This window comes from Diaporthe batatas (genome assembly GCF_019321695.1).
Source record: "Diaporthe batatas strain CRI 302-4 chromosome Unknown Contig00003, whole genome shotgun sequence".
Lineage (NCBI taxonomy): Eukaryota > Fungi > Ascomycota > Sordariomycetes > Diaporthales > Diaporthaceae > Diaporthe > Diaporthe batatas.
This window is the reverse complement of record NW_025408550.1, coordinates 1,466,586-1,490,517: the sequence shown is the minus strand read 5'-3', so window position 1 is coordinate 1,490,517 and position 23,932 is coordinate 1,466,586. Positions and strand designations below refer to the sequence as shown.

Here is a 23,932-nt window from a genome sequence, read left to right as displayed (position 1 = left end):
AAACTAAAGGAAACTTGAATGGTACCAAATACCTTGATTACATACGAGTCACGTTGATGTTATTTGTATTGAATGAGACAGTGTTAATAGCTATCTTAGCCAATTACATTGATTTCCAGGCCCGTTAGGATTGATTCACAGCGAGCAGGAATATTCTTGGTTTTGATATCATATGAGCAATAAGATGCACGGCTTGATCTCCCGCCGCTGGCCACTCCTACATACACAGCAGTGACGCCGCCCGCCCTCCATTACTTCTTGCCGCCCTTCGAAGGCCTCGCGTTCTTGGCCTTCTTGAGCGCCTCGATCTTGCGCGACTTCTTGATATCCTCCCTCCCCTTGACCTCGCGCCGGCTGCCAGCCCCATCCTTGAACTTGCCGATCCTCTTCTCCCGCGCCTCGGCGACCCGCCTCTTGCGCTCCTGGTAGTCGTCGCGGTACTTGTCCGCCTCCTTGGGCGCCTTCTCCTGCTTGTGCTTGAAGTGGCGCAGCCCACCGCGCCCGCCCGCCCCACCAGAACCGCCGCCGCCGGGCCCGCTGTCGTCGGCCAGCCGCGCCAGCCCGGTCTTCTCCATCTCGCCGACGCCGGGGAGCCGGCCGAGGCGGTGCTCCTTGCGCCAGCGGTCGAAGCGGCCCGACTGGAAGGACGCCGCGATCTTGACGCCCGACTCGCCGCGGATCATGCGCGTCTTCTCGCCGCGGGACCCGTCGGCGTCGTTGGCCGTCGAGACGTACTTGCTCTGCTTCTTGTCCCAGCGCATCTTTGCGCGCGCGGGCTCGCCGAAGGACTTGGCGCCGTCGTCGTTGGTCAGGTCCATCGTCACGTCGCGGGCCGCCTGCACGAAGGACGCGCCGCCGTTGTTGACGCTGTAGCCCTTTTCCTCGTTTGCGTTGATCGTGCGCGGGGTGTAGGACATGAAGAACTCCGAGTCCTTGTAGGATTTCTTCTTCTTGTTGTTGTGCTCGCTGGGGTAGATCACCTCGTGGTTGAAGGCGTCGTCTTCCTCGTCGTCCTCGGATGCGGAGTCGTCCCCGTCCTTGCTCTCAACAGAGTCGTCGTCCTCGTCGCTTTCTCCGTCTTCGTGGGCTGCTGGTGCATCGGCAATGTCAAAGTCATCATCCGATGCCTCTGCATCGCCCTTCTTCTTCTCCACGCGGTTCTTGGGTATAATTTTGGCCCGGATCTTCCTCATGACTTCTGCTCCTGGGTTGTGGGCAGTCTTCTTGCCCAGGTTGATCTCGAAAATGGTTTCCTTTGGCGTCCATTTGCTGATCCTCGCCAGCATATCGTTGCGCGCATTCTCCGCCTCCTCGTCCGCAACCCCAAATAGCGGGTGCAGTTGACTCCAACCATCTGACACCACGACCTCTTTTGCCCTCTTTGCGCTCTGACTTGATGCTGGGTTTCTGGTTCTCATGTAGAGCTTCTCTGCTTTGGCAGCAACGCTCCGCAGTGCCTTGATATCCTCGTTTTGCTTCAAGAGATTGTTTAGCCACTCGACTTGCGTCTCGACCTCCTCGCGCTGTAGAGAGCCGACCACCATATCAGTCTTGTATGACGGCGAGCTACCCCCTTCTCGGCCCAATACCAGCTTCCTTCCCAGGAACAGTTGCAGGTCTATCAAATAAGGAGCATCTGAATCCTGCATAATACTGTAACTCCAACCTTCTTTGTCTGCTCTTGCGGTACGTCCAACTCTGTGGACAAAGACCTTTGGCTGAGGGGGGAAGTCGTAGTTGATAACGTTTGCGAGAATCGGGATATCGACACCACGCGCCGCCACGTCTGTGACTACGAGGATATTTGTCCTTCCCCGGCGGAAGTTGTCGACGTGAATCTTTCGTGCGGTCTGATCCAGCGATCCATACACGTATGAAACTGAGAACCCCTGTTCGCGCAGAAGAGCGGCCACATACTCGACATGATGCTTGGTAGCTACAAATACGATCGTCGAGTGCTCGGTTGGCTTATCATGCTTGGGCTCGTCCGGCCCTCGCTTCCTCTTCTTTGAGACCTGATTCGAGAATTCGTCTTGGGGTGCGCCTTCTGGTTCACCCGTCGGCACCTTGATCACGTCGTGTAGGATGTGGATAAGGGCGGCCTCCTTCTCCGCAGCCTTCACAGAGAAAAATGCGCTTTCCAACTTGGGCGAAATCTTGGTCTCGGCGTCCAGTCTCACCAAGCTTGGGTCTTGTAGACCAGCGCGGGCGAACTCCACGAGCGAAGCTGGGAGAGTCGCGGAAAAGAGCAAGGTTTGTCTCGATGCTGGCAGGGCGTGCAGAATTTCTGCTAGCTGTGTCCCGAAACCCATCTCGAACAGCCGATCTGCCTCGTCGAATACGACGTACTTGATCGAGGAAAGATTCAGCGACATCTCCACCTTTAGATGGAGGAATCGACCGGGCGTTGCGATTATGATATCCGGGTTCGTCGTCATCGAGGCGAATTGCTCCTCCAGGCTGTCACCACCCACGAGCAATACACACTTCAGATCCGTGCCCTTGCCGAACTCTTTCACCACCTTGAGAGTCTGCAACGCAAGTTCTCGGGATGGCGACAGGATCAAGGCTCGCGCGCCAACTTGAGCACTGTGCGCCTTCAGTTTCTCAATCATGGGTATGACGAAAGCCGCGGTCTTGCCGGAACCTGTCCTTGCCATGCCCACCACATCTCTCCGTTGTAGGATAAGGGGTATCGCTTTTCGCTGGATTGGAGTCGCCTGTTTGAAACCTTTGCGTAGGATAGCCGAGAGAAGCTTTGCGTTCAACCCTGGTTTTCGTTAGTACGGTCCGGGCATTGTCAAGATCCGTAGCAAATGTGCATGCGTACCCATGGACTGGAAACCACCTCCTTTCTGACCAGTTCCCTTCGTCTGGTTCGCAGCTTTCCGATACGAGGCTGCTTGCTTGAGGGCGATGAAGGCCTCATCGCCGTCGTCTTGGTTCGCATCGTCGAGGAAATCGAAGCCTCCATCCGTCGCTTGCGGTTTCGTATTTACATTGTCGGTGTATAGCGAGTCGAAGATATCAATCTCGCCATCTGAAGGCGTCGGTGACGCAGCACGAGGCATTCTGGCGGGTTGCGCGAAGGAAAACCGCAAATAATTGAAAGTTTGCTACCGCGGTGAAGCAAGCACCTCTTCCATCTTCACAGGACTAAAGAATTCCGAAATTTTGGGGAGGGACGGGTTTATCGATAAGGACCCTTGGTTGTCTTGGCCCACTGGTGGGGTGGACCCACTTTAAAGGTAGCTACTTACCTAGGTAGTAGGTAATCGCGCTTTCCTGCAGCCGACCCCTGTCCATTGTGGCACTCGACGGCATTTGAAGACGACTTCAGCTGGCCTTGCGACAACTCTCCCAATTTGTCCAGTTTCACCTGGCAAGAAAGTCACAAGTCACGATCCCAAGATGGCATCCACAGAAGAGAAGCCAGTCGATGACCGAGATGCCCTGGACATTCTCGAATCCGAGGGCAAGGAGTGGGAAAAGGCAAGTCAACCATCCACCCCCCCCCGGGCCCGATCTTCTGCGCCGCCCAGAACAGAACAGGCTGATGACTAACATGCACCTCTTTCCCAACCCCACAGGATGCCGAGATCGACCGCATCCTGAAAGCCTTCCGGCTCGACGCGTACGCGGTGCTGGGCCTCAAGCCAGGCGTGCCGGAGTCGGACATCAAGATCACGTACCGCAAGAAGTCGCTGCTGATCCACCCGGACAAGACCAAGAACCCGCGGGCGCCGGACGCATTCGACCGGCTCAAGAAGGCGCAGACGGAGCTGATGGACGAGAAGCACCGGGCGCAGCTGGACGAGGCCATCGCCGACGCGCGGATGCTGCTGATCCGCGAGAACAAGTGGACGGTGGACTCGCCCGAGGTCAAGGATCCCGACGAGACCTTCCAGCGCAAGTGGGCCGAGAAGACGGTGCGCGTGCTCGTCGACAACGAGCAGCGCCGCCGCCGCCAGATGAAGGGACAGATGCAGGAGGAGGGCCGGCAGCAGCGCCGCGAGGACGAGGAGCTGGACGAGCGCAAGCGCAAGAGGCAGCACGAGCAGGACTGGGAGGCCACCAGGGAGGTGCGCATCGACTCGTGGAGGCAGTTCCAGAAGGGCAAGACGGGCGGCGGCGGCGGCGACGAGCCGTCCAAGAAGAAGAAGAAGAAGCTCAAGCCCATTGGGTAAAACAAAAAGCAACTCCTTTCGGGAAGGTTTCTGTGGCGTTGCGGTGTATTGCTTACGGGACAGACTTCACGGCGTTCCCCCTCTACGACACCTTTTTTTTTTTCTCTTTTAGGAGCACCCGGTCCTGCGGGTTTCGACGTGGGCCAGTTGATGGTATCGGCCAGAGACCTGTCTGTCATTTTGCTATTTACTCATGAATCACATCGTTTCAAACGAGGTTTGCACGATTTGCCTTCGGTGCCTGTCTAGGCACAGCTTGCGTCTTGCTGACTTATGGGACAGTTCGCCCCCGACATCCCAAGTACAAGCCTCCGACCCGTTCAGAGAACTTAGGTGAGCGATCAGCAAGATCGTCGTGAATCATGCCCCCAAGTGCTTGACCCCTCCACCGTGAATGCTACCTCTTATTCTCTCAGGGTTTTGGCGGGTTTTTCTTCTTGTACTGGATGAATCGGCCCAGGTTTAGAACGGCCTCATCTGCGCGGGACCTCAGCTCAGCCGTCGCGCCCCTCTTGTCGATTGTCTTCACCGCAGCCTTGGCCTTTGGGAGAATCTCCTCGAGGTGCTTCAAGAAGTTGTCCTTCCAGAACACATCCTTGTCGCAGGGCAGGGTCTCGTCCCCGTAGATGTCCATGATCTGGTTGAGAGCCTCCACCGCATCTGCAGCTGGTGTCTCCGGCAGCCCGTTGAGGATCGTTATCAGAAAGATGCCGACTTCGCGATTGAGGCTGGTGGGCGCGGGATCTTGAGCAAGCTGGCCCAACACGCCGACACACTTGACCCCGAGAGCTTGGAAGGGGTCGGATTCTTCTTCGCTGGCCTGATCTTCGGGTTTTGCGGGCAGACCCTTAGATGCCTTGTAAAGAGCGATGAACTTCCGGTGCTCGTCGCCTACCAGAGGGGTCGAACCCTGCAGAGTGCGAGAGACGGCCCATGCGATGCTAGTGACAAGGGAAGCCAAGGACACATCCCCCGTGTCCGCTGCGAGGACGGGCGTAATCACGTTGGACCAGATTTGCTTGGCTACCGGCGTCCAGGCCTTCAGAATGCCAGCGTTGCCAGTCTCCGAGTAGTCGAAACAGGATAGCGTCCAAGAAATGTTGTTGAGAGCGGAAAACGCCTCACTCTGGATTGCGACGGCCTCGTCGGACGCAGGTGCCAGGTTGGCCATGCGGATTATTTGTGGCACTGCCTTCGTCACAAACTCTCTGAGCGTCGGCAGGTCATCGATTCCGCTGTCGTCCTCAGCGTCGTCGCCCTCCCCAGTTACCAAATCCAGGTCAGCCTCCATTGCGTCCTCGTCCATCTCGTCGTCTTCCTCGCCCTCGGCTCCGTCAGCCTCCATGGCGTCTGTGGCATCTGCAATTTCATCCTCGTCGTCTCCTTGCTTCGCTTCATCCTCGTCGTTATCCGCCATCTCGTCGTCGTCCTCGATCCCATTCCACTCCTCCTTGTCCTTGTCCTTGTTGCCCTTTGCCACAGTGTCTTGCAGATCTGTTGCGATAGAGGCCAGAATTTCCAGCGCGAGTGACACAGCTTCGGGGGGGACCCCGCTGATCTTGTTCGTCTTGGACTCCTGCCTCGTGCGTCGCAGCACGTTAGACAAAGCCGGTATGAGTTGTGCGTCTGTGGCGCCGTCCTGGCCAGGGCTACCGTCGTGCCACTCGAGTGACGAGTAGATGTTGTGAAGAACGCCACAAGAATAAACATTCTTAACGTCAGGGCCTTCTTTGAACTTGGTCAGGGTTCTGAAACAACCTGACGGATCAGCCAGCACGAGCTGCGATACTTTGAGGTTGTCCTCAGACAGCGACATCAGACAGCTGATAGCTTCGGTAGACGTCTCATATGGCGTGGAATTATGAGTAGCGAGGAAACATAGGAAGGGGAGGATCTGAGGATTGGAGGCGATGGCGTCCAGGATCTCGTCTCGAGCTGTGGCGAGGGCATTTACCAGCGCAATCAAGGCCGTTGTGATGTTCCACACGACCTGTTGCTGAGCCTTGGGTGTCTTGACGAAAGATGGCTCTCCGACTGTTTGGACCACCTATGCAAAGTGTTAGCCCGCGGCTCAGAAGTCGGGGAATGTCTTGGAAAGATTGGATACTCACATTCTTGCCAGCGTGCTCAATGGCAGAGAGCACATCGAGTCTGAACAGGTGAACGCAGAAATCGCTCTCCTCCTCTGAAGCAATCACACGCAAGATCTCCCAGCCGGCAGCACGGCTGTCCAGGCTTGCGTCGGTGAGGGTCTCGGTGAGGACGATGGGGACGATCTGCTCCCGGAGGAGAAGCTTGCGACACTTTGCATCCTGGACGATGTTGGCAACAGCACCGGCGGCTGCTGAGCGGGCGTTGGGGTCAACGCTCCGGAGGTCATTGATGACAGGCAGAATCCGCTTCTCTCTAAGTGCGGCGAGCTCAGGGTCGGTCGGGGCCTTGACTGGTTTTATGGCGGCGGATATGGGGTCTGCGCGATGCGCATGGGCTCTGTTTCTACGGGATTTGCCCATCTTGCTCGCTCTGCTTTGCCCTGCTTTGGTCGATGGTTCCGGTTAAAGTTGTGCGGTGTATGGGTGAATTGAACCAATTTATTCCAATGCAGTGGAGTGGTAACCAAAAAACCAAACGGTCAGTAACCAACGGTATTTTGGATGGGGTTGCTGAGCAGCCAGAAACTTTTCATCAAGCTGCAAATTTTCGTGACTGTGCATCCAATTCTGAACCCGATTGGAGATTTTACCATGTACCTGGGTCAGGGCTGTGAGGCAGGTAAAGCTCCTCTCTGCTGGACCCCACCACGGGACTGATCTGCAGTGAGCCAGCAGCATGCAGGGTTCAGAGGCCCAAGGGCCGTGGGGCAGGTGGCTAATCGGCCACGACGACAGGGGTCAGGGACAGGCTGTCTTTGAACCCGGCCAGTAGCCTGGCCCTCGATCATCTCGGGCGGAAGATGCCATTTGAATTTGGTCTGGGCTGTCACCCGCGCACCCACGCGCCCAAGCACGCATTGGTCTTCCCCCCCTCCCAATTCGTCCCATCTCCGCCCCAAATGGCAACGTGGTTACAATCCAGACATCCACAACCTTCGAACGCTTGGAGTAACCGAGCCATACACTTACCTGTGTTCCCCAAGGGCTGATTTCTCCGATCTCCATTTATGGTGATGATCCCACGTTATTGACGTGCCACTCGTGTGCCCCTCGTCCCTGCTTCTCCTTCTCCTTCCCGTTCGTCCTCCGACCAAGGACCACTGAGCCACGGTCCACGGCAGCCCAACCCAGACAGCCGCGTTCCTCTGCACTGGGCCAGCATACGCCTCACGCCAGACATGACGTGAAGTCCCGACCTGCGCACCCCCAAGACACGAGACACCGTCGCACCCTCCCGGCCCTGCGCACAACGTGGTCGCATCCCCGCGTGCCCCTGCGAGGCGGCTGGGGACAATGCCAGCCACCGTCGACCCGGAGCTTGGGTCCCACAAGAGAGACGATGACTTGCACGTCAAGCATGGCAGGAACAGGAACTCGTCGACGTCGGCCGGCGGCTGGAAGTCCGCGCCCCGCGTGGCGCCCCGGAAGACCCTCAAGCGCCTCGGCATCCTGGTCGTGATCGCCGTTGCCGCCTACCTCTTCATCCACAACATTCCCACCGACGTGGGCCCGCGGCGGACCGGCCGCCCCTCCTACCCGAATGCGAAAGCACCACCACCTGCTGCTGCTGCTGCGCCGAAGCCTCATGCCCCCGAGGCGGGCGCAGATGCCGACGACGACGGGGACGACGAGGGCCCTCCTGCTCGCAGCTTTGATGGCCCCATAAGGTTCATGGAGCTTGCCGGGACCCTGAATGCGATAGCTGGTACACACGGAGGGGCGACGCTCAACAAGAACGTCCTGTTTGCAGCGTCGAGCTTGAGAAGCGCCGGCTCATTGCTTCCGCTGGCTTGTAAGATGGGCAGGGAGCTGAAGTCGTATGTCCATTTTGCATTGATGAGCAGGAACGAGATCAAAATCGACGAGCTGCGGGCTGTCAACGGGATCGACAAGAGCTGCGAGATCATATTTCACGGTAGGTGTACACTGTTGATTGCCAGAGGTCGAGCCTGTTTCCTAACAGACTGCAGATGCACGCGTCGAATTCCCTAGCATATCTTCAGACGAGAGGTTCGCAAAATCCGTCGAACGAGCGTTCTACCACATCAACAACTACATGCACCCGCAAGCAATCATTGTCGACTCTTCGGGGGTGGAAGATCCCCTGCTGCTCAAGTCTATACAGAAACAAGCGAACAAGATGGAAATCGGCCAGGCTGTCGTGGAGCTTCCCGGATCTGCAGTAGATCGCCTGTCCTGGGTCTCGAAGCTAGACTCGCGATCGCTATCGCATTGGAACAAGTTCAGCGTGGATATACTGGTTCACGCGCATGCGGGAGCTTCAGGGAGCCTGATCAGGCTGCTAAAGTCTTTGCGCGCAGCTGACTATACTGCGAGTGCTGCACCACACCTGACTATCGAACTTCCGGAGGAGATCGACCCACCGACGGCCCAGTTCCTGAAGACCTTCCGCTGGCCGCCTCGCAGAGCGACCAATCCGGCGATTGCAAACCAGCTGACGCTCAGACATCGGATAACAAGGCGTGGTGCCACGGAAGAGGAGAGCTCGGTACGGTTCCTCGAGGGCTTCTGGCCTTTGGACCCAAGCCTCTCCCACGTGCTGGTCCTATCTCCCCAAGTCGAGCTGTCACCCAACTACTACCATTACCTGAAGATGGCCCTTCTGGAATACCGATACTCGGGCCCTGCGATATACCAAGCATGGGATAAGAGGGTCTTTAGCTTGAGTCTCGACCTGCCCAGGAAGACCCTCGACGGCTCGGCAACATTTGTGCCACCAAAGGCGCCGGCCAGCAGCCCTGATGGAGCCGAGCTCGGCGCCCCAAGTTCCGGCCACTCATCTTCGTTCCTCTGGCAAGCGCCAAACAGCAACGCGGCACTCTTCCTGGGGGAAAGGTGGGCCGAGCTGCACGGTTTCGTCTCGCAGCTGCTGGAAGCGCAACACGGTTTCCAGAGCACGCCCACCCTCCTGGCTGAGAAGTCCGTAAGCAAGGACTATCCCTCGTGGCTGGAGCACGCACTCCGGCTCTGTCGCGCCCGCGGGTACATGACTGTCTACCCGGGGGCAGACCTCGCCTCAGACCTGGCGACCATCCACGGCGAGCTGTACCAGAAACCCGAGGAGTACGAGAACGAGAAGTCGGGCTCGAAACACGGGGACGAGGACTCGGTGATCCTCCGACACGGGACCTTTTTGTCCAATGGCGAGGGGCTCTCGCGCTTCAACGACATGCCCCTGCTCACGTGGGACGACGACCGGATATCGCTCGAGGATTTGAATGAGGAGTCGATCAAGTACGCGGCCGAGTTCAGGCGCGTGGTCGGCGGCTGCAAGATAGGCCAGGCCTTCGCGCCAGAGCCGTCCGCGAAGGACTTGTACTGCATGGGCGACGACGGGGTGTAGGTATCTTTACAAGCGAGGCGCTTCTGGATTCGTCGGTCTTGGCGTTTAGGGTCATCGAGGACATAGTTGACGTTGTTTGTTTTATTTGGCAAGTTGTATATACCTCTTTAAAGATTCACACGTCTCACTGTGCAGTGACTAAGGGATCATGAGCGAGGCTGGGTTGGGGGGGGGGGGGGTTCCAAAGATTTTGCTTGATCGGATTTCGCCATGTCTGTGCATTGCATCCGGACCTAGCTGCTGTCGTCCATTCCCTCGCTCATCTTGTTCACGACCAGAAGCGTCACGCAGGTCGCGATAATACTGAGGGATACGATGCCCATCGTCTGGCAGCAGTCGTGGGTCAGGACCGACGTATCCTTTTCTGATTTCCCTTGCATTTCTTTATGGGCGGGAAGGAAAGAGGGGAGGGCTCCGGGCGAGACTCACAAGCTGTGTTTTGATACCACTCTGCACTATAGCAGCCTTCCGGCTGTACTTATTTACCGTTTCTACCGAGCAAGATCACCATGTGAGCGGCCGTCCGCGGCTAAATGCATTCATCTCGTGTGACAGATACATGAAAACAGACCATAAGGGAACAAAAGACAAAGTAGGGCAACAAAGCAACTCACGAATGTAATTGCCCAGCCCGACAAATAAGCACGCGACGCTCAGGCCCCAGAAGACCAGGCCCAGGGGCTTGGCCATGCGCAGCTCGGCGGCCGAGGGCTGGGACTTTAGGTGGAAGGACAGGACGATGGCGACGGCGACGACGGCCATGTAGACGGAGAGGCGCAGGTAGCTGAGGAAGGTGCGCTCGTTGGCGCAGTGGTCGCGGGCGTCCGAGGTCGTGTTCTCGAAGAGCAGGGGGCCCAGGAAGGGCCATGCGAAGAAGGAGGCCGAGGAGGGGCCTGAGCTGGACTCGCTGCTGGTGGTTAGTTTGGATGTGTTGTGTATTGTTGAAGGGTTTGTATTCACAAACTCCTGCTACCACATCGTAGATTGATTGGTACATTGTGTGTTGAGCATGGCAACAACTTACTAGTAATACCCCGTGTCGAACAGGTCGTCGACGTCGACGGGCCGCCTGAGCTCCTTGAGCGTGTTGCAGCAGCTCACGGCGCAGAAGGTGCCGTCTTCTTCGTCGCGGATGTCGGCCATGTTGGTGTCCCCGAAAAGCGTTCGGGGGTTGGCGGGAGTGAGTGAGTATATTATGAGATGAGGGGTCCCTTATTAAGTGAGGTTAAAAATGGTCGGATGGACAATTAAGGTTTACTACATGAATGTGGGGACCAGGCAATATGGGCAGCAGAGCCTCATCCTGGGGATAATGACTTTGAAGGGTCTAGGGTCTATCTGATGGCGGGATTGAAGTCGGGCTGGGGTCCATCCGCATCATGGCTTCATTTGTTCAGTTGGTAGGCTTGATTGCGCCACTCGTCGTTGGTTATCGCGTGCTCGTGACGTCCTGTCGATAGCGGCTGGAGCTCGAGCTGGATGTCCCGATAGCGGCTGTCGCTACGGGTCGGCAGACGCAGGCGGTTCGGCTATGTCTGTGATGTGTCACACTCTTCCTGGTCAACACTGATCCAGCTGGCTATCCGATTCTTCTTTTCAGTCCCTGGGCTGTCGAAGAAAGAGACTATAAACCTTGACGAGGCTGAGGATATGTACAGTGGGTGGATGATGTCAGTCAGGCTGTAAACTACGGCATCCACACATGCCTCCGTTTTGAGACGGCCAGTCTGCTGTGATAGGCCAATGGCTCTTGCCTGTGGAATTGCGTGATTGCGTGCCTGGGATGGCGGGGACCTGTTGGTGCAGGCAGGTGCGGGTGCAGGTGCAGGTCGGACCGGTTGAGGGGCTGCCCGGCTACGGAACCAGACCCGCTCCCCAGCATCAATCTTGTCGACTCCCCTCAAGTGCTCTTGCTCGACTGGGCGACTGTCCTATGCAAGGGAGGATGTCTCATACGAGCATGTCCAATAGTAGGATGCCTGTCCTCTGGAAGGCTTGTGCTATAGGAGGTTATGCTACGCGGAGTTGTCGCAAAAGACACTGGAAGTCAGGCCCGCTTCTCAGCATCATCAATTTTCTTGATTGTTCCCACAAGCCTCCTTCTCGAACATTGCACTGCCATCCTTCACAGGTCTCAGTACGATGCACTCTAGTCGAGGACGTCGTCGACTACGCACCTCGGCGGTTGTGGCGTCGTCATTCGACACACCGACACACCTCAGCATCCCTGTCAAATTACTTGTCGCGCATGCTGTACTCGGCCGGGGCCGCCTTCCGATCTATGTGCACCACTACCTGTGCGCCTTCACCTCCTAATGCACCTTACTCAGCCTTGAGATGCTTTGGTTCGCCAGTTCGTCTCGCCACCACACTCCACGCACGGCAATCCGGGGTGAGCAACCACAGATCAGTGCCACCAGAGCAAACCATGGCGACGCAGCGACGGCTAGCCGTGCGAACAAGTCTTGTCATACAACCACATCTCCTCAGATGGCCGGCACCGGAAAGATACGGCACATGCCACCCATGTTCTGAGCCGCCCAGACGGTGCGGTGAGAAGGCAGGACAAATGACCTCACTTGACTGGCCGCATCATTGAGCCGTCAACAAGAGCTAGCCATCTAGCGCTGCCTATCCGCTAGTTCTGGTGCTTTTTTGCCTATCACCTATCTATCCTGATTCCCGGATTTCTCAGACGACCAACATCCATCCCCACAGGCTCCGAAGTAAGCCACGGCCTGGTCGACTGGTGCCATTTGCCAGCAGCAGCCCCACTGCGGAAGCGAGGCGATCATGGATCTGGGCCCATCAACCCATGACAGCCCATTGACCATGGTGTGGGGAAGGGATCTCGTCTTGGGTCCTTGGGCCAGTGCCAGGAGTGCCCGCCAGCCCGCTCATGTTTCCTAATAAAGGGTCACCCGGCTCGTGGTCCTTATGCCTGGGTGGTCCCAGGCGGGTCCAGTCAAGCCAGTCCCGGCCGCCGTTGTGTCTGTTGTCTGCTGCTTACCTACAGTGCGGTATCGCCATTGCTCATGGCCCATCCGTCTTGCGCGCCGCTCTCGTACATTTGCATTGCATTGCATTACCCTGGGTGCATGTGGATCTTCGCACCACTGCTCCGATATCTCTCCTTAGCTCCCACATGTGCGCCGTTGCGGGCTGCGGCTTATCCCTCCCAATGTGTCATATCATGGTCACCACCGCCTCCTCCGCCCTACACGACTCATTCCCGTGCTCCCATAACATGTCGTGACCTCCGCCGCTTCACCAAGGCCGTTTGTCTGTCAGCCCTACTGGCTGTGTTAGAGACTGCCTTGCCCTTGTTAGTCGTTCCGTTGGTTTGCCCACCACATCGTGCTTGCTGGCTTGGACTACGGCTCTGGCGCCCTTTATTAGCACGTATACCACCCCGTTATTGATTGTCACACTACTACCCAGGTCCTTGTTAGTGGCGAACGTCCCTCGGCGGAATTGGCCTGGGCACCCGGTTTTGTTAAAAATTGCCATCCCCAGGTTTTTACATCTTTCTGGCTTCCCGTCATTCACACATTATATACTTCCACGGCGGAGACCCAAGACTCAGAAGGGCAGGCAAAATGGCCGGCAGCAAGCCCATCCCAACCGGCAATGACAGCAGTCGGTCGAACCCACCGTCTCATGCCCATGCCCATGATTTTGCATCGTCCTTGGCAGCCTCCTTCCAGGCTGGCTCGCCTATCGCTCAAGAGGCGCTAAGGCGGGATCTTGAGGAAGACTCCGAATGTGAGGCCGATCTCACCTCGACCTTCGGCGATGACCTTTCAGATGAGGAGTCTCATGGACCTGCCATGTATCGTAGGCCGAGCGCAGTCGCGTATGGTACTACCCGGCCAGCCTTGGGGCCCAGAGGAGCATCGACCGTGCTCACGCACGAGGAATGGGAACAGTCCAGGAATGCAGAGCTCAGCCTTTTGAGGGATAATCACATCCTCCCACCGAAGCATCCAGTGCCTGAGAAGGAGAGTCTCCCGCGCCGGATCTACAAAAAGCTATTCTCGACCAAGGTACCCCTCACAGACGACGACGACGAGGATGCACCTCTGTCGCGCGTTGTGTCCGAGACGGCGCCTTTGCTGGCCCAGATCAGCAGGAACGGAGAGGTCCCTCCGGCGGCGGATGGGCTTCTGAATGAGCAGTGGGAGGCTGCCGTGGCCTCAGGCAAGCTCAAGACGACATGGCAGAGAGAAGCCAAGACGATCGCAACCTACTCGAGATCCTTGATCATCACATTCCTCCTCCAGTACTCTATCAATGTCGCCAGCATCTTCGCAGTCGGCCGTATTGGCACGATCGAGCTCGGTGCTATCAGTTGTGAGTTTGAAATTGGTTGAAATGATTCCGGGATAACGGCTCACACATATCCAGTGGCAACGATGACAGCCAACATCACCTGCTCAGCTCCCTTCCAGGGGTTGGCCACCAGCTTGGACACGCTTTGCGCTCAAGCCTACGGCTCCGGCCACAAGCACCTCGTAGGGCTGCAAATCCAGCGGATGATCAGCTTCCTGATGCTCCTCTTCCTGCCGCTCATCGTCCTGTGGATGTATTCCACGGAGCTGCTGGCCATGATGATCCCAGAGTACCGCTCAGCAGAACTCGCTGGCATGTACCTGAAGATCTATCTCCTTGGTGTTCCCGCTTTTATCGTATTTGAGGGAGGGAAACGTTTTGTGCAGGCTCAGGGTCTCTTCCACGCGACCACATACGTCCTGCTAATCGCGGCACCACTGAACGCCTTCTTCAACTGGTTTTTTGTCTGGCATCTTGGCCTGGGATTTGTCGGGGCACCGATCTCGGTTGCCATCACTCAGAACCTGCTGCCAATGCTACTCTTCCTATACGTCTACTTTGTGGACGGGATGCAATGCTGGGGAGGGTTCAGCAAGCGCGCACTGACTAACTGGGGTGAGCCTTTTACTCCCATGCCTACTTCTGAGATTGTCATACTAACCTCTATTAGGCCCGATGATACGCCTCTCAATCCCCGGGATGATCATGGTCGAAGCAGAGTGGTTTGCCTTTGAGATCCTGACACTCGCAACCGGCCAATTCGGCTCGACCTACCTAGCTGCACAATCGATCCTCATCACGATCACGTCCACCACATTCCAGATCCCCTTCCCAATCGCCATCGCATCATCGACACGTGTGGCCAACCTGATCGGCGCCGGCCTGGTCGACGCCTCAAAGACGTGCGCAAAGGTCGCCTTCTGGGCCGGGTGCCTCGTCGGCGTCCTCAACGTGACCATCCTCTCGACCCTGCGGTACCAGCTGCCCCTGCTCTTCACCTCGGACAGCGACGTGATCGACCTCGTGGCCAAGACGATGCCCATCTGCGCCGTGATGCAGTTCTTCGACTGCCTCGCCGCCATCTCGCACGGCCTGCTGCGCGGCACGGGCAAGCAGGAGTTTGGCGGCTACGCCAACCTCGTCTCGTACTACGTCGTCGCGCTGCCGCTGGCCTTCGGCACCGCGTTCGGGCTCGGCTGGAAGCTCCTGGGCCTGTGGTTCGGCGTCACGCTGGGGCTGGCCCTCGTCAGCGTCGTCGAGCTGTGGTACCTCGCGCGGTCCGACTGGGAGCAGTCGGCTAAGGAGGCTGAGCATAGGAACGCGAATGCGTGAGAGGGGCGTGAGAGGGGCGTGGGGGGCTTGGTGCGTGAGTACCTTTTGATACCCTGGGTAGATATTTTGCGCGGCTGGGTTTCATTAATTGCGGAGCGGGTTTTTGTAATATTTGGTGTCTGTCGTTCACCTCGAAAATTGCATTATTACGTTCGCTTTGGGCCATGGAATGTTTTTGGAATCACCACGGCGATGTGTTGGTAGTGTGGACATTACCGGGGTAGGAATGCATAGCAGGTTTATAGATTAATTGTATTCTTTGGGTTCTTCTATTACGCGGCAATGCCAATTTTAATTCGAGTACCTTATGAGTATGTTGTGTTAGATGAATACAGTCAGCTTTTCTATGTCGGCTTTCATCAGCAACCTTCCAATCTACTTTTACAGACTGGTATCCTCTTACAAGTTGTCATTTCGAAATATCCATTCGTCTCAGCTTTGGGCCATATCTGTCTACCTAGGTACCTAGGCAATGCGGTTGTGTTGGTGACATGAGCTTTGACGCAAACCAGCCGGTCCCGGTCAAAGCTGATATATTGCTGCGATTTTCCAATGACCTTCATTCAACTATCCTGTTTCTGCAACTCAATCTACTCAGAAGCCATCATGCTGGTCGCTAGTGAGTTGGATAGGTAAAGCGGCCTATCCAACTTACCGCAGACCAGTTGAAAAAGAACATTCACCATTTAGAAGATAGGTTTCAGGACGCTCCAGAAAATACGCGCAGTTATCGACTACCTAGGTACCCATGTTATCTTCTTGATAGGCCAAGATGTCATATCCAAAATGCGTCTCTCCAGCCACACCAATGAATTTGAACTTTACCACAACAAGTCGCTTACTAAGGGAAATATCTGCGTCCTCTTCTTGTAAGCTGAAGAGAAATGCGACGTGCCGTAGGCTCTGGAGGCAAGGGAGGGGTAAGAAAGGGAGAAGGGCAACCCTGTTGGAAGGCACGGTCGGGTCTGGCTGACTAAGCTAACTAACACTTATACCTGCTCCTTCTGAGCGCCGGGAGAGATTATAGACTTCTCTCTAATATTAATTAACTAATTATTATTTATATTAATTACTTATTAGATTATAAGCCTAATATTATTTAATATATCTTTACTTACTTATTTTTATTAATATTTATTAATTTTAAATTATTTTATATTTAAAAATTATTAAAATATAGTTATTATAAGGTTAAATTATTAATATTATTTATATTTTTTAATAAATATTATACTTTTATATAACTTATAATAATTTATTACTTTTACTTTAATTTTCTATATTAATTAATATTAATTTAAAACTATTTAAATTAATTTAAATATTATTTAAAATACTTAACTTTAATTTTAAGCTTAATTTATTATTATTATTTAAGCTTAATTTAAAAAAGAATTATTTTAACTAATATATTACTTAAAATTAAGCTTTCCACTTTATAAACCTTAATAAAATTATTACTAATATAAAGGCTAAACTATTATTAATAAAACCTTTATAAAATAATAAAATAAAATAACTAAGTTTTATTATATTTTTAAATATTATATATTTTAACCTAATAATATATATTATATTATATAAAACTTTTATTAATTTAAAAACTTTAAAAATTATTTTAATTATAATATTAAAAATTTAATTATTTATTTATTTTATTAATTAATTAATTTATATTATAAAAATAGTTTTAATTTATAAAATATTTTAATTTATTTTATTAATTTTAAATAAAACTTTTATTAAAACTTTAATATTTAATTAGTTTATAATAAAATCTATAAAATTTTATTTAAAATAATAAATTAAAATTCTTTTTTATAATATTACTTAATATAATAAATAATATTATTAATAATTTTAATAATTATAAAATTTTAAAGTTTTTAATATTAAATTTAAAATATTAAATATTATTATTTATTTAAAAATTAAATAATTAAAGGCTATTATATTTTAACCTTTTAAAAGGTTAGTATTAACTAGTACTAAAAAGCCTGGGAAATTTATATTATTTAGTACTAACTTTAACTCCTTATTAAAGAAATTTAATAAAAGGAATATATATAATATTACTTTTATAATCTTACTTTTATTAGCTATTTATATATAAATTATAATAAGTTAGTAAAATATAAGAAAAGTAAAAAAGGGTAAAAATAAATTATTATTAATTAAATAAAAGATAATATAATAAAATCTTTAATAATAATAAAAAATATAATATTTTATATTAATATTTTAATATATATAGTAAAACTTTTATTATTTAAAAATATAAATAAAATATTATAGATCTTTAATTTAAATACTTTAAAATATATAATAGAATATATAAAGGATTTTAGTTTATTTTAATTATATAATAGAATAATTATTATTATTAATAGAACTTATTTTATTATAAAAGAGTTAATATTATAAATATTTTTATAGCTCCTAATAGATTAATTATTAAAAATATTTTTATTAATATACTTTATAATTAAAAATTAAAAATATTTATTTATTTAATTAAATTATAATTTAAAACTAATTTTATTTAAATACTTAAAGAAATAATATTTTCTTATAATTAAAAATAATAAATTAAAAGTAATATAAATAAAATTTTAAAAGGAATTTTAAGATTTAAACTATTAATAATAAAAATATTAAAGCCCTTTTATTATATAAAGAATTTTATAAAGTATTTAAATATAGTAATATTAATAAAACTTTTATTTAATAATTATATATTAATACTAATATTATTTTAATAAAACTAAAAGTATTTAATTATAAACTTTATAAGTTTATAAAATTTATTTAATAATATTTAAAACTACTATTAGAATAGAAATTAGAGGTATTATTTAAAATTATTTACTTAAATTTTTAAAGTGCTTTTAATAAGATTACTAAAGAGTTTTAATACTTTATATTACTTATTAATAACTTTATAAAATATTATTAAATTTTTTTATTAAAAGAAGGATTATATTTCTATAATTATTAAAACTTTTAATAATAGTAGAAATATAATTTAATATAAAAGTTAAAATATTTACTTTTAATAATAAAATAAATATATTAATAAAACTATAATTAACTTATTTTATTAATAAGGAATTATTTATTAAAAATCCTTATTATATTATTATAAATTAAATAGAATACTTAAATAATATATATAAATAGTTATTATTAATATTAAAACTATAATTTATAATAAAATATTCCTTATATTTTAATTTAAATATATTATATATTTAATTTACTTTTATAATTATAAATTATATTTAATACTATTATAGATTAAGTTAATCTAATAGGTTAATAGTAGTAAGTAGGCTATACCTACTTATATAAGTAAGTATATTAAATAGGTTACCTTATTAGGTATAGCTTTACTATACCTTTTAAAGAGGTAATATATATAACTAAGATAAATATAACTATATTATAAATAATCTTCCTTCCTCTTATATATATATATAAAAGCTAATTAATATTAATTAATAATTATTTAATAATTATAAAATAATAAGGTTAAAAGGTAGGTTATTATTATTATTATAAAAGAGTTTTAAAATATTTAAAACTCTTCTTATAAATAGTAATACCTATATTATAATTAATTATAATAAAGTCCTTAAAATATTTAAAACTTTATTAAAGGAGATTAAGTTATAATTATATAATCCTTAAAATATTTAAAACTATATAATTATAATTATATTTATTATATAGATTATATATAAACTTTTATTAAATAACTTAATTATAAATATATTAATTAAATCTTTATAATAATTATAATAATTATTTTTATCTTTTATAACTTTAATACTTTCTTACTTTTATAACTTTTATATTAAGTTATTAGTCCTCCTCCTATAGTTAATAATATATTATAAACTATAATCCCTTCTTATTACTACTTTTAATAGTAATGAAAACTATACTTATACCCTTATTTATATTTATAACTTAATAAATTAAATAATTTATTATATAAATTATATAAAAGTTATAAAATATATTAAAATTATATAAATATAATATAATTAATTATTTATTTAAATATAGATATAAAGTATAATATAAATATAATTAAATAAGATATAATTAAATATATTATATTATTTATTGAAATTATATATAATAATACTATTTACTTAAATATAAAAGTTATCTTAAACTTTATATTAAAATAGATCTTTTCTCCTAATTACTTATTTAAATAGAATTAATAATTAATTTACTTATTTAATTAATTAACTTATACTTTTTTAATATATTATAAATTTAATAATTAATATACCTATATAATAAAAATAAAAAATTAATTAAATATTATATTATTTATTATAATAAGTAATAACCCTTAAGAGAAGAGTATAACTTTAAAGGTAATATATCTACCATATAAAAGAAAATATAACTTACTTTATTATAAATAACTCTATAATAATAAATAATATTTATATAAAGTTTAATATTATTAAAAGATTTAATTAAAATAAAATTAAAATATTTAAAATATAATAGTATTAATTATTATAAATTTAATAATAATCATTAATTTATTTAATTAATTTAATATATATATTTTAAAATTTATAAATAATAACTACTTTTAATAATAGTAAATAATAAACTTTATATAAATTTAAAGTAATTTTATTAAATAAATAAAATATATATTTTAAACTATATATATATTATATATATTAAAGAAATTTATATAAAAGTATAATATTTATATTAAATTAAAATATAATAGTAGTATTTATCTATAATTATACTAATTATTAATTATTAAAAGCTTCTTTAATAACTTTAATAGAAGTTTAAAATATAAAGATTAAAGTTAAGTTAAGGATATATATATAATAAAAGAGTTTTAAAGTAGAAATCACTCTTTTACTTTATAATTTCCTTAACTTTTAAAGCTTAATAAATATTTTTATTAATATTAAAATAAAAGGATTAAAACTATTAAAATTATTAACTTTAAGTATAAAATAAAATTAAAATTAACTATTTTTATAATTAAAATCCTTTTCTTTATAGTATATATTTACTAAATAACTTAAACTTAATCTAATAAACTAAAAGAAGGTAATAAATACTAAATTTTTAATATAAAAGTTAATATTATATTATTTATTATTTAATTATAATCTTTAACTTTAATATTAAATAATAAAAATAATATTAATATATATTAAAAGAATAAGATACTTTTATTTATAAAAACTTAATAAACTTAAATATTTATCTTTAAGAAATTATAATAAATTTATATATATATAAACTTTATATACTTTAAAAGTATTAATAACCTTAATAGTAATAATTATATTAAAATAGAAATAAAGTAAGAACTTTTTAAACTTATAATATAATAAATAATACTTAATTATAAGTATCTTTTAATACTTTTAAATATAAGATATTAAAATATCTAAGTATATTATTACTATATTTTATATTTAAAAGATAATTATTAACTTTAAAGATAATAACTATATTATCCTATTATTTAAAAGGTATTTAATAGTATTATAAACCTAAATAAAATAATAAAGTTTATTAAAATTTAAACTAACTATATTAAATAAACTAATAAACTTTATAACTTATTAAATAATAAGATATACTTATTATTCTATATATATATAATATATAGTATTATATTAAATTAATTCTATATTATACTCCTTTTATTTTAATAAAAGAATTAAAATATACTATATTTACTCTATTAAATATAGTTTTATATTTTAAAATATATATTTTATATTAAAAGATTACTTTAAAATTAATTCTAATTATATATAGTATTTTTAATTAAGATAATCTAATATATATAATATATAAAGTAATTTAGTATATATTAATAAAAATTATAAAAATTCTTTAAGTTTTATTTAATAGACTATAATTATACTAATAAGTATTTAAACTTAAATTCTAGGGCTATAAATTCTATATATAGTTATTATTTAAATATACTTTAATATATTTAAGTTTAATTATATACTATTTACTTTAATAGGTTTATATAAATATTTATTTTAGAACTCTATTCTTCCTTTAACCTTTTAATTTAAAATTTATTAAATTAATAATTCTATATTAATAATAAGTTAATAGCTTTTAAGTATAATAATTTTAAAATTATAAAATATAATAATAAAGAGAATATTAATTTAAAATTAAAATATATTATATTAACTATAAATATAATAATAATAAATACTATCTATATAAAAGGTGGATTTAAATATAGTAATAAAAATAACTAACCTTTATATAATTTATATTAAAATAATAATAAACCCTCTTATAATTAGTATAATAATAGTAATAGTTATTATAAATATAAAGAATTCTATTAATATAATAACTATAATAATAAAAATAGTAAAATAAATACTATTATATATATAATAAGGAAGATTATTAATTTACTTATTACCCTTTAAAGTAAAAAGGTAGGTTAAAAATAACTTTAATATATATATTTAATACTATAATAATAATAATTTAAATAATATATATACTACCTTTTAACTAACTTTAAAAATTAATTTAAATAAAAATAATTAAAAAATAAAAATTAAAAATATAAAAATATATAATTACTACTTTACTAATATTCTATATAATATAATAACTATATAATATATTATAAATACTTTATTCCTTTATACTATATTTCCTAAATAAAATAAAGGATTTATTATATTAGAAAATATTAATCTTTATTATAATTTCTATTAGAAAGGAGATACTTTAAGTAGAAATTTTAAAATATTATCCTAAATATAAATACTATTAAGTACTCTATAATAAGTTATAATTAATACTTAATACTATAATATAAAACCTAAATATACTATTAAATATAAAATAAATAAAGTAAGTTATTATTAAATTTAGTAAAAGTATAAAGATTTCTTTATTTAAAACTATTTATATTAAACTTTTATTAAAACTATTATTTTATATTATTAATATACCTACTTTTTTATTATATTTAAAAGATATAAATAAGTTATATATTTTCTTTAATAATATTATAAACTAAATTATTTAAAGGAATTATAATAATAAAGATAATTTCTTTTAATTATATATAAGTAAAAATATTTATAATTTTATATATTTAAATATAATATTATAATCTTTTATTAAAATAAAACTATAATAACTTTATTATTATTTTAAATATTTATTAATAAACTAACTATATTAATTACTTAAATAAGCTAACTATAAGAATATAAATATTAATATATTAAATATAATTATTAAGTTTTATTATTATTATTAACTTTATAATTTAACTTTAAAATAATTTAAATTCTCTTTAAAGAATAATTATAACTTTAATTATAAACTAATTATTAATATAATATACTTTAATAATAAACTAACTCTTTATATAATAGATATAGTAACCTCCTTTTAAACTATATATTTTCTTTAATCTTTATTTATAAAAATATATAAAAGTATTATATATAATATAAATTAATATATACTTAAAACTATTAGATATATTAGTTTATAATATTAAAATAAACTTTATCTTTATAAAGTTTAAATTTAAAGTAAAAATTATAAAATTATATATAAGTAAATCCTTATAGAAGCCTATTAGTTTATAGGAAAGTAGAATATTACTATAAACTACTAAAGTATACTTTTAATATACTATATATAGAAATAATAAAATTAATAAGCTAGAATACTATCTTATAAATAGTAGTAAAGATTATTAATAATATAATAGATTTAAATAAATTAATACTAATATTATTAATATTTAAAGTATACCCTTAAGTTTATATAAACTCTCCTTTTATATTATTTATACTTTATTAAATAGAATTAATTTAAAAATAATAAAATAGTATATTAATATATTATAAAATAATAAATATAGAATATAGTAAATATATATAATAAATTAAAATAATAAAGACTTTAATATTATTTATTTAGAGTAATATTTATATATAATATAAGAAAAAGAATAATAAAATTATATAAAGTAATTATAATTAATAGGTATAATATAATATTAAATCTATTAAATAAATTTATTAAGTTTTACTTTATAATTATATAATTATACTTTAATAATAAGAATATAAAAATTAATTATAAAGAGATAGAACCTATAAATAGAGATAGGAATAAATTAGTTTCTAATAATCTATAACACTATATAACACTATAGGTAATTCTATTAATACTATTAGAATATAAATAATAAAAATATCCCTTAAAATCTAAAAATAAACCTAAAATACCTATTATTTATATCTATATAATATAAAAGGAAAAAGATAATTATATACTAATACTAAAACTCTAAAAATAGTATAATAAATACTATTAAAAACTATTTAAAAGTTTAATACTATTAAAATTATAAACTTAATTAGAAATAATATCTTTATATTTAAAATATATAATAAATAAAAGTATAATAAAATCTATATATTTAAAGTTTATATAATATATAAAATTAAAAGTAAAAACTTTAAGCTTTATAAGAAATT

The 23,932-nt window shown here is 41.9% G+C and overlaps 6 protein-coding genes across 6 annotated transcripts; 3 read left to right on the top strand and 3 right to left on the bottom strand.

Annotated features, from left to right (window-relative positions):
* Positions 1-62: 62 nt before the first annotated feature.
* On the bottom strand, positions 63-3,123 carry KVR01_002847 (uncharacterized protein). Its single transcript, XM_044782606.1, has 2 exons — positions 2,831-3,123; positions 63-2,770 (listed from the first exon to the last, which is right to left on the bottom strand). Exons 1-2 carry the CDS (start codon positions 3,069-3,071, stop codon positions 252-254), a joined length of 2,760 nt encoding a protein of 919 aa, XP_044647862.1. The 5' UTR covers positions 3,072-3,123; the 3' UTR covers positions 63-251.
* Positions 3,124-3,309: 186 nt separating this feature from the next.
* On the top strand, positions 3,310-6,890 carry KVR01_002250 (uncharacterized protein). The gene is made up of 2 exons (XM_044792735.1): positions 3,310-3,492; positions 3,591-6,890. Exons 1-2 carry the CDS (start codon positions 3,412-3,414, stop codon positions 4,185-4,187), a joined length of 678 nt encoding a protein of 225 aa, XP_044647265.1. The 5' UTR covers positions 3,310-3,411; the 3' UTR covers positions 4,188-6,890.
* On the bottom strand, positions 4,600-6,700 carry KVR01_002820 (uncharacterized protein; the record flags this gene model as incomplete). Its single annotated transcript, XM_044782165.1, has 2 exons — positions 4,600-6,234; positions 6,299-6,700. 2 exons carry the CDS (start codon positions 6,698-6,700, stop codon positions 4,600-4,602), a joined length of 2,037 nt encoding a protein of 678 aa, XP_044647835.1.
* A 743-nt stretch (positions 6,891-7,633) lies between the features above and the next one.
* On the top strand, positions 7,634-9,704 carry KVR01_003858 (uncharacterized protein; the record flags this gene model as incomplete). Its single annotated transcript, XM_044785140.1, has 2 exons — positions 7,634-8,255; positions 8,311-9,704. 2 exons carry the CDS (start codon positions 7,634-7,636, stop codon positions 9,702-9,704), a joined length of 2,016 nt encoding a protein of 671 aa, XP_044648873.1.
* A 233-nt stretch (positions 9,705-9,937) lies between these two features.
* KVR01_003657 (uncharacterized protein) lies at positions 9,938-10,847 on the bottom strand (the record flags this gene model as incomplete). Its single annotated transcript, XM_044792957.1, has 4 exons — positions 9,938-10,030; positions 10,134-10,195; positions 10,319-10,611; positions 10,729-10,847. The coding sequence occupies 4 exons, from the start codon at positions 10,845-10,847 to the stop codon at positions 9,938-9,940; spliced, it is 567 nt and encodes a 188-aa protein (XP_044648672.1).
* A 1,167-nt stretch (positions 10,848-12,014) lies between these two features.
* On the top strand, positions 12,015-15,368 carry KVR01_003612 (uncharacterized protein; the record flags this gene model as incomplete). Its single annotated transcript, XM_044784820.1, has 3 exons — positions 12,015-14,057; positions 14,112-14,651; positions 14,707-15,368. The coding sequence occupies exons 1-3, from the start codon at positions 13,304-13,306 to the stop codon at positions 15,366-15,368; spliced, it is 1,956 nt and encodes a 651-aa protein (XP_044648627.1). The 5' UTR covers positions 12,015-13,303.
* Between the last annotated feature and the right edge of the window lie 8,564 nt (positions 15,369-23,932).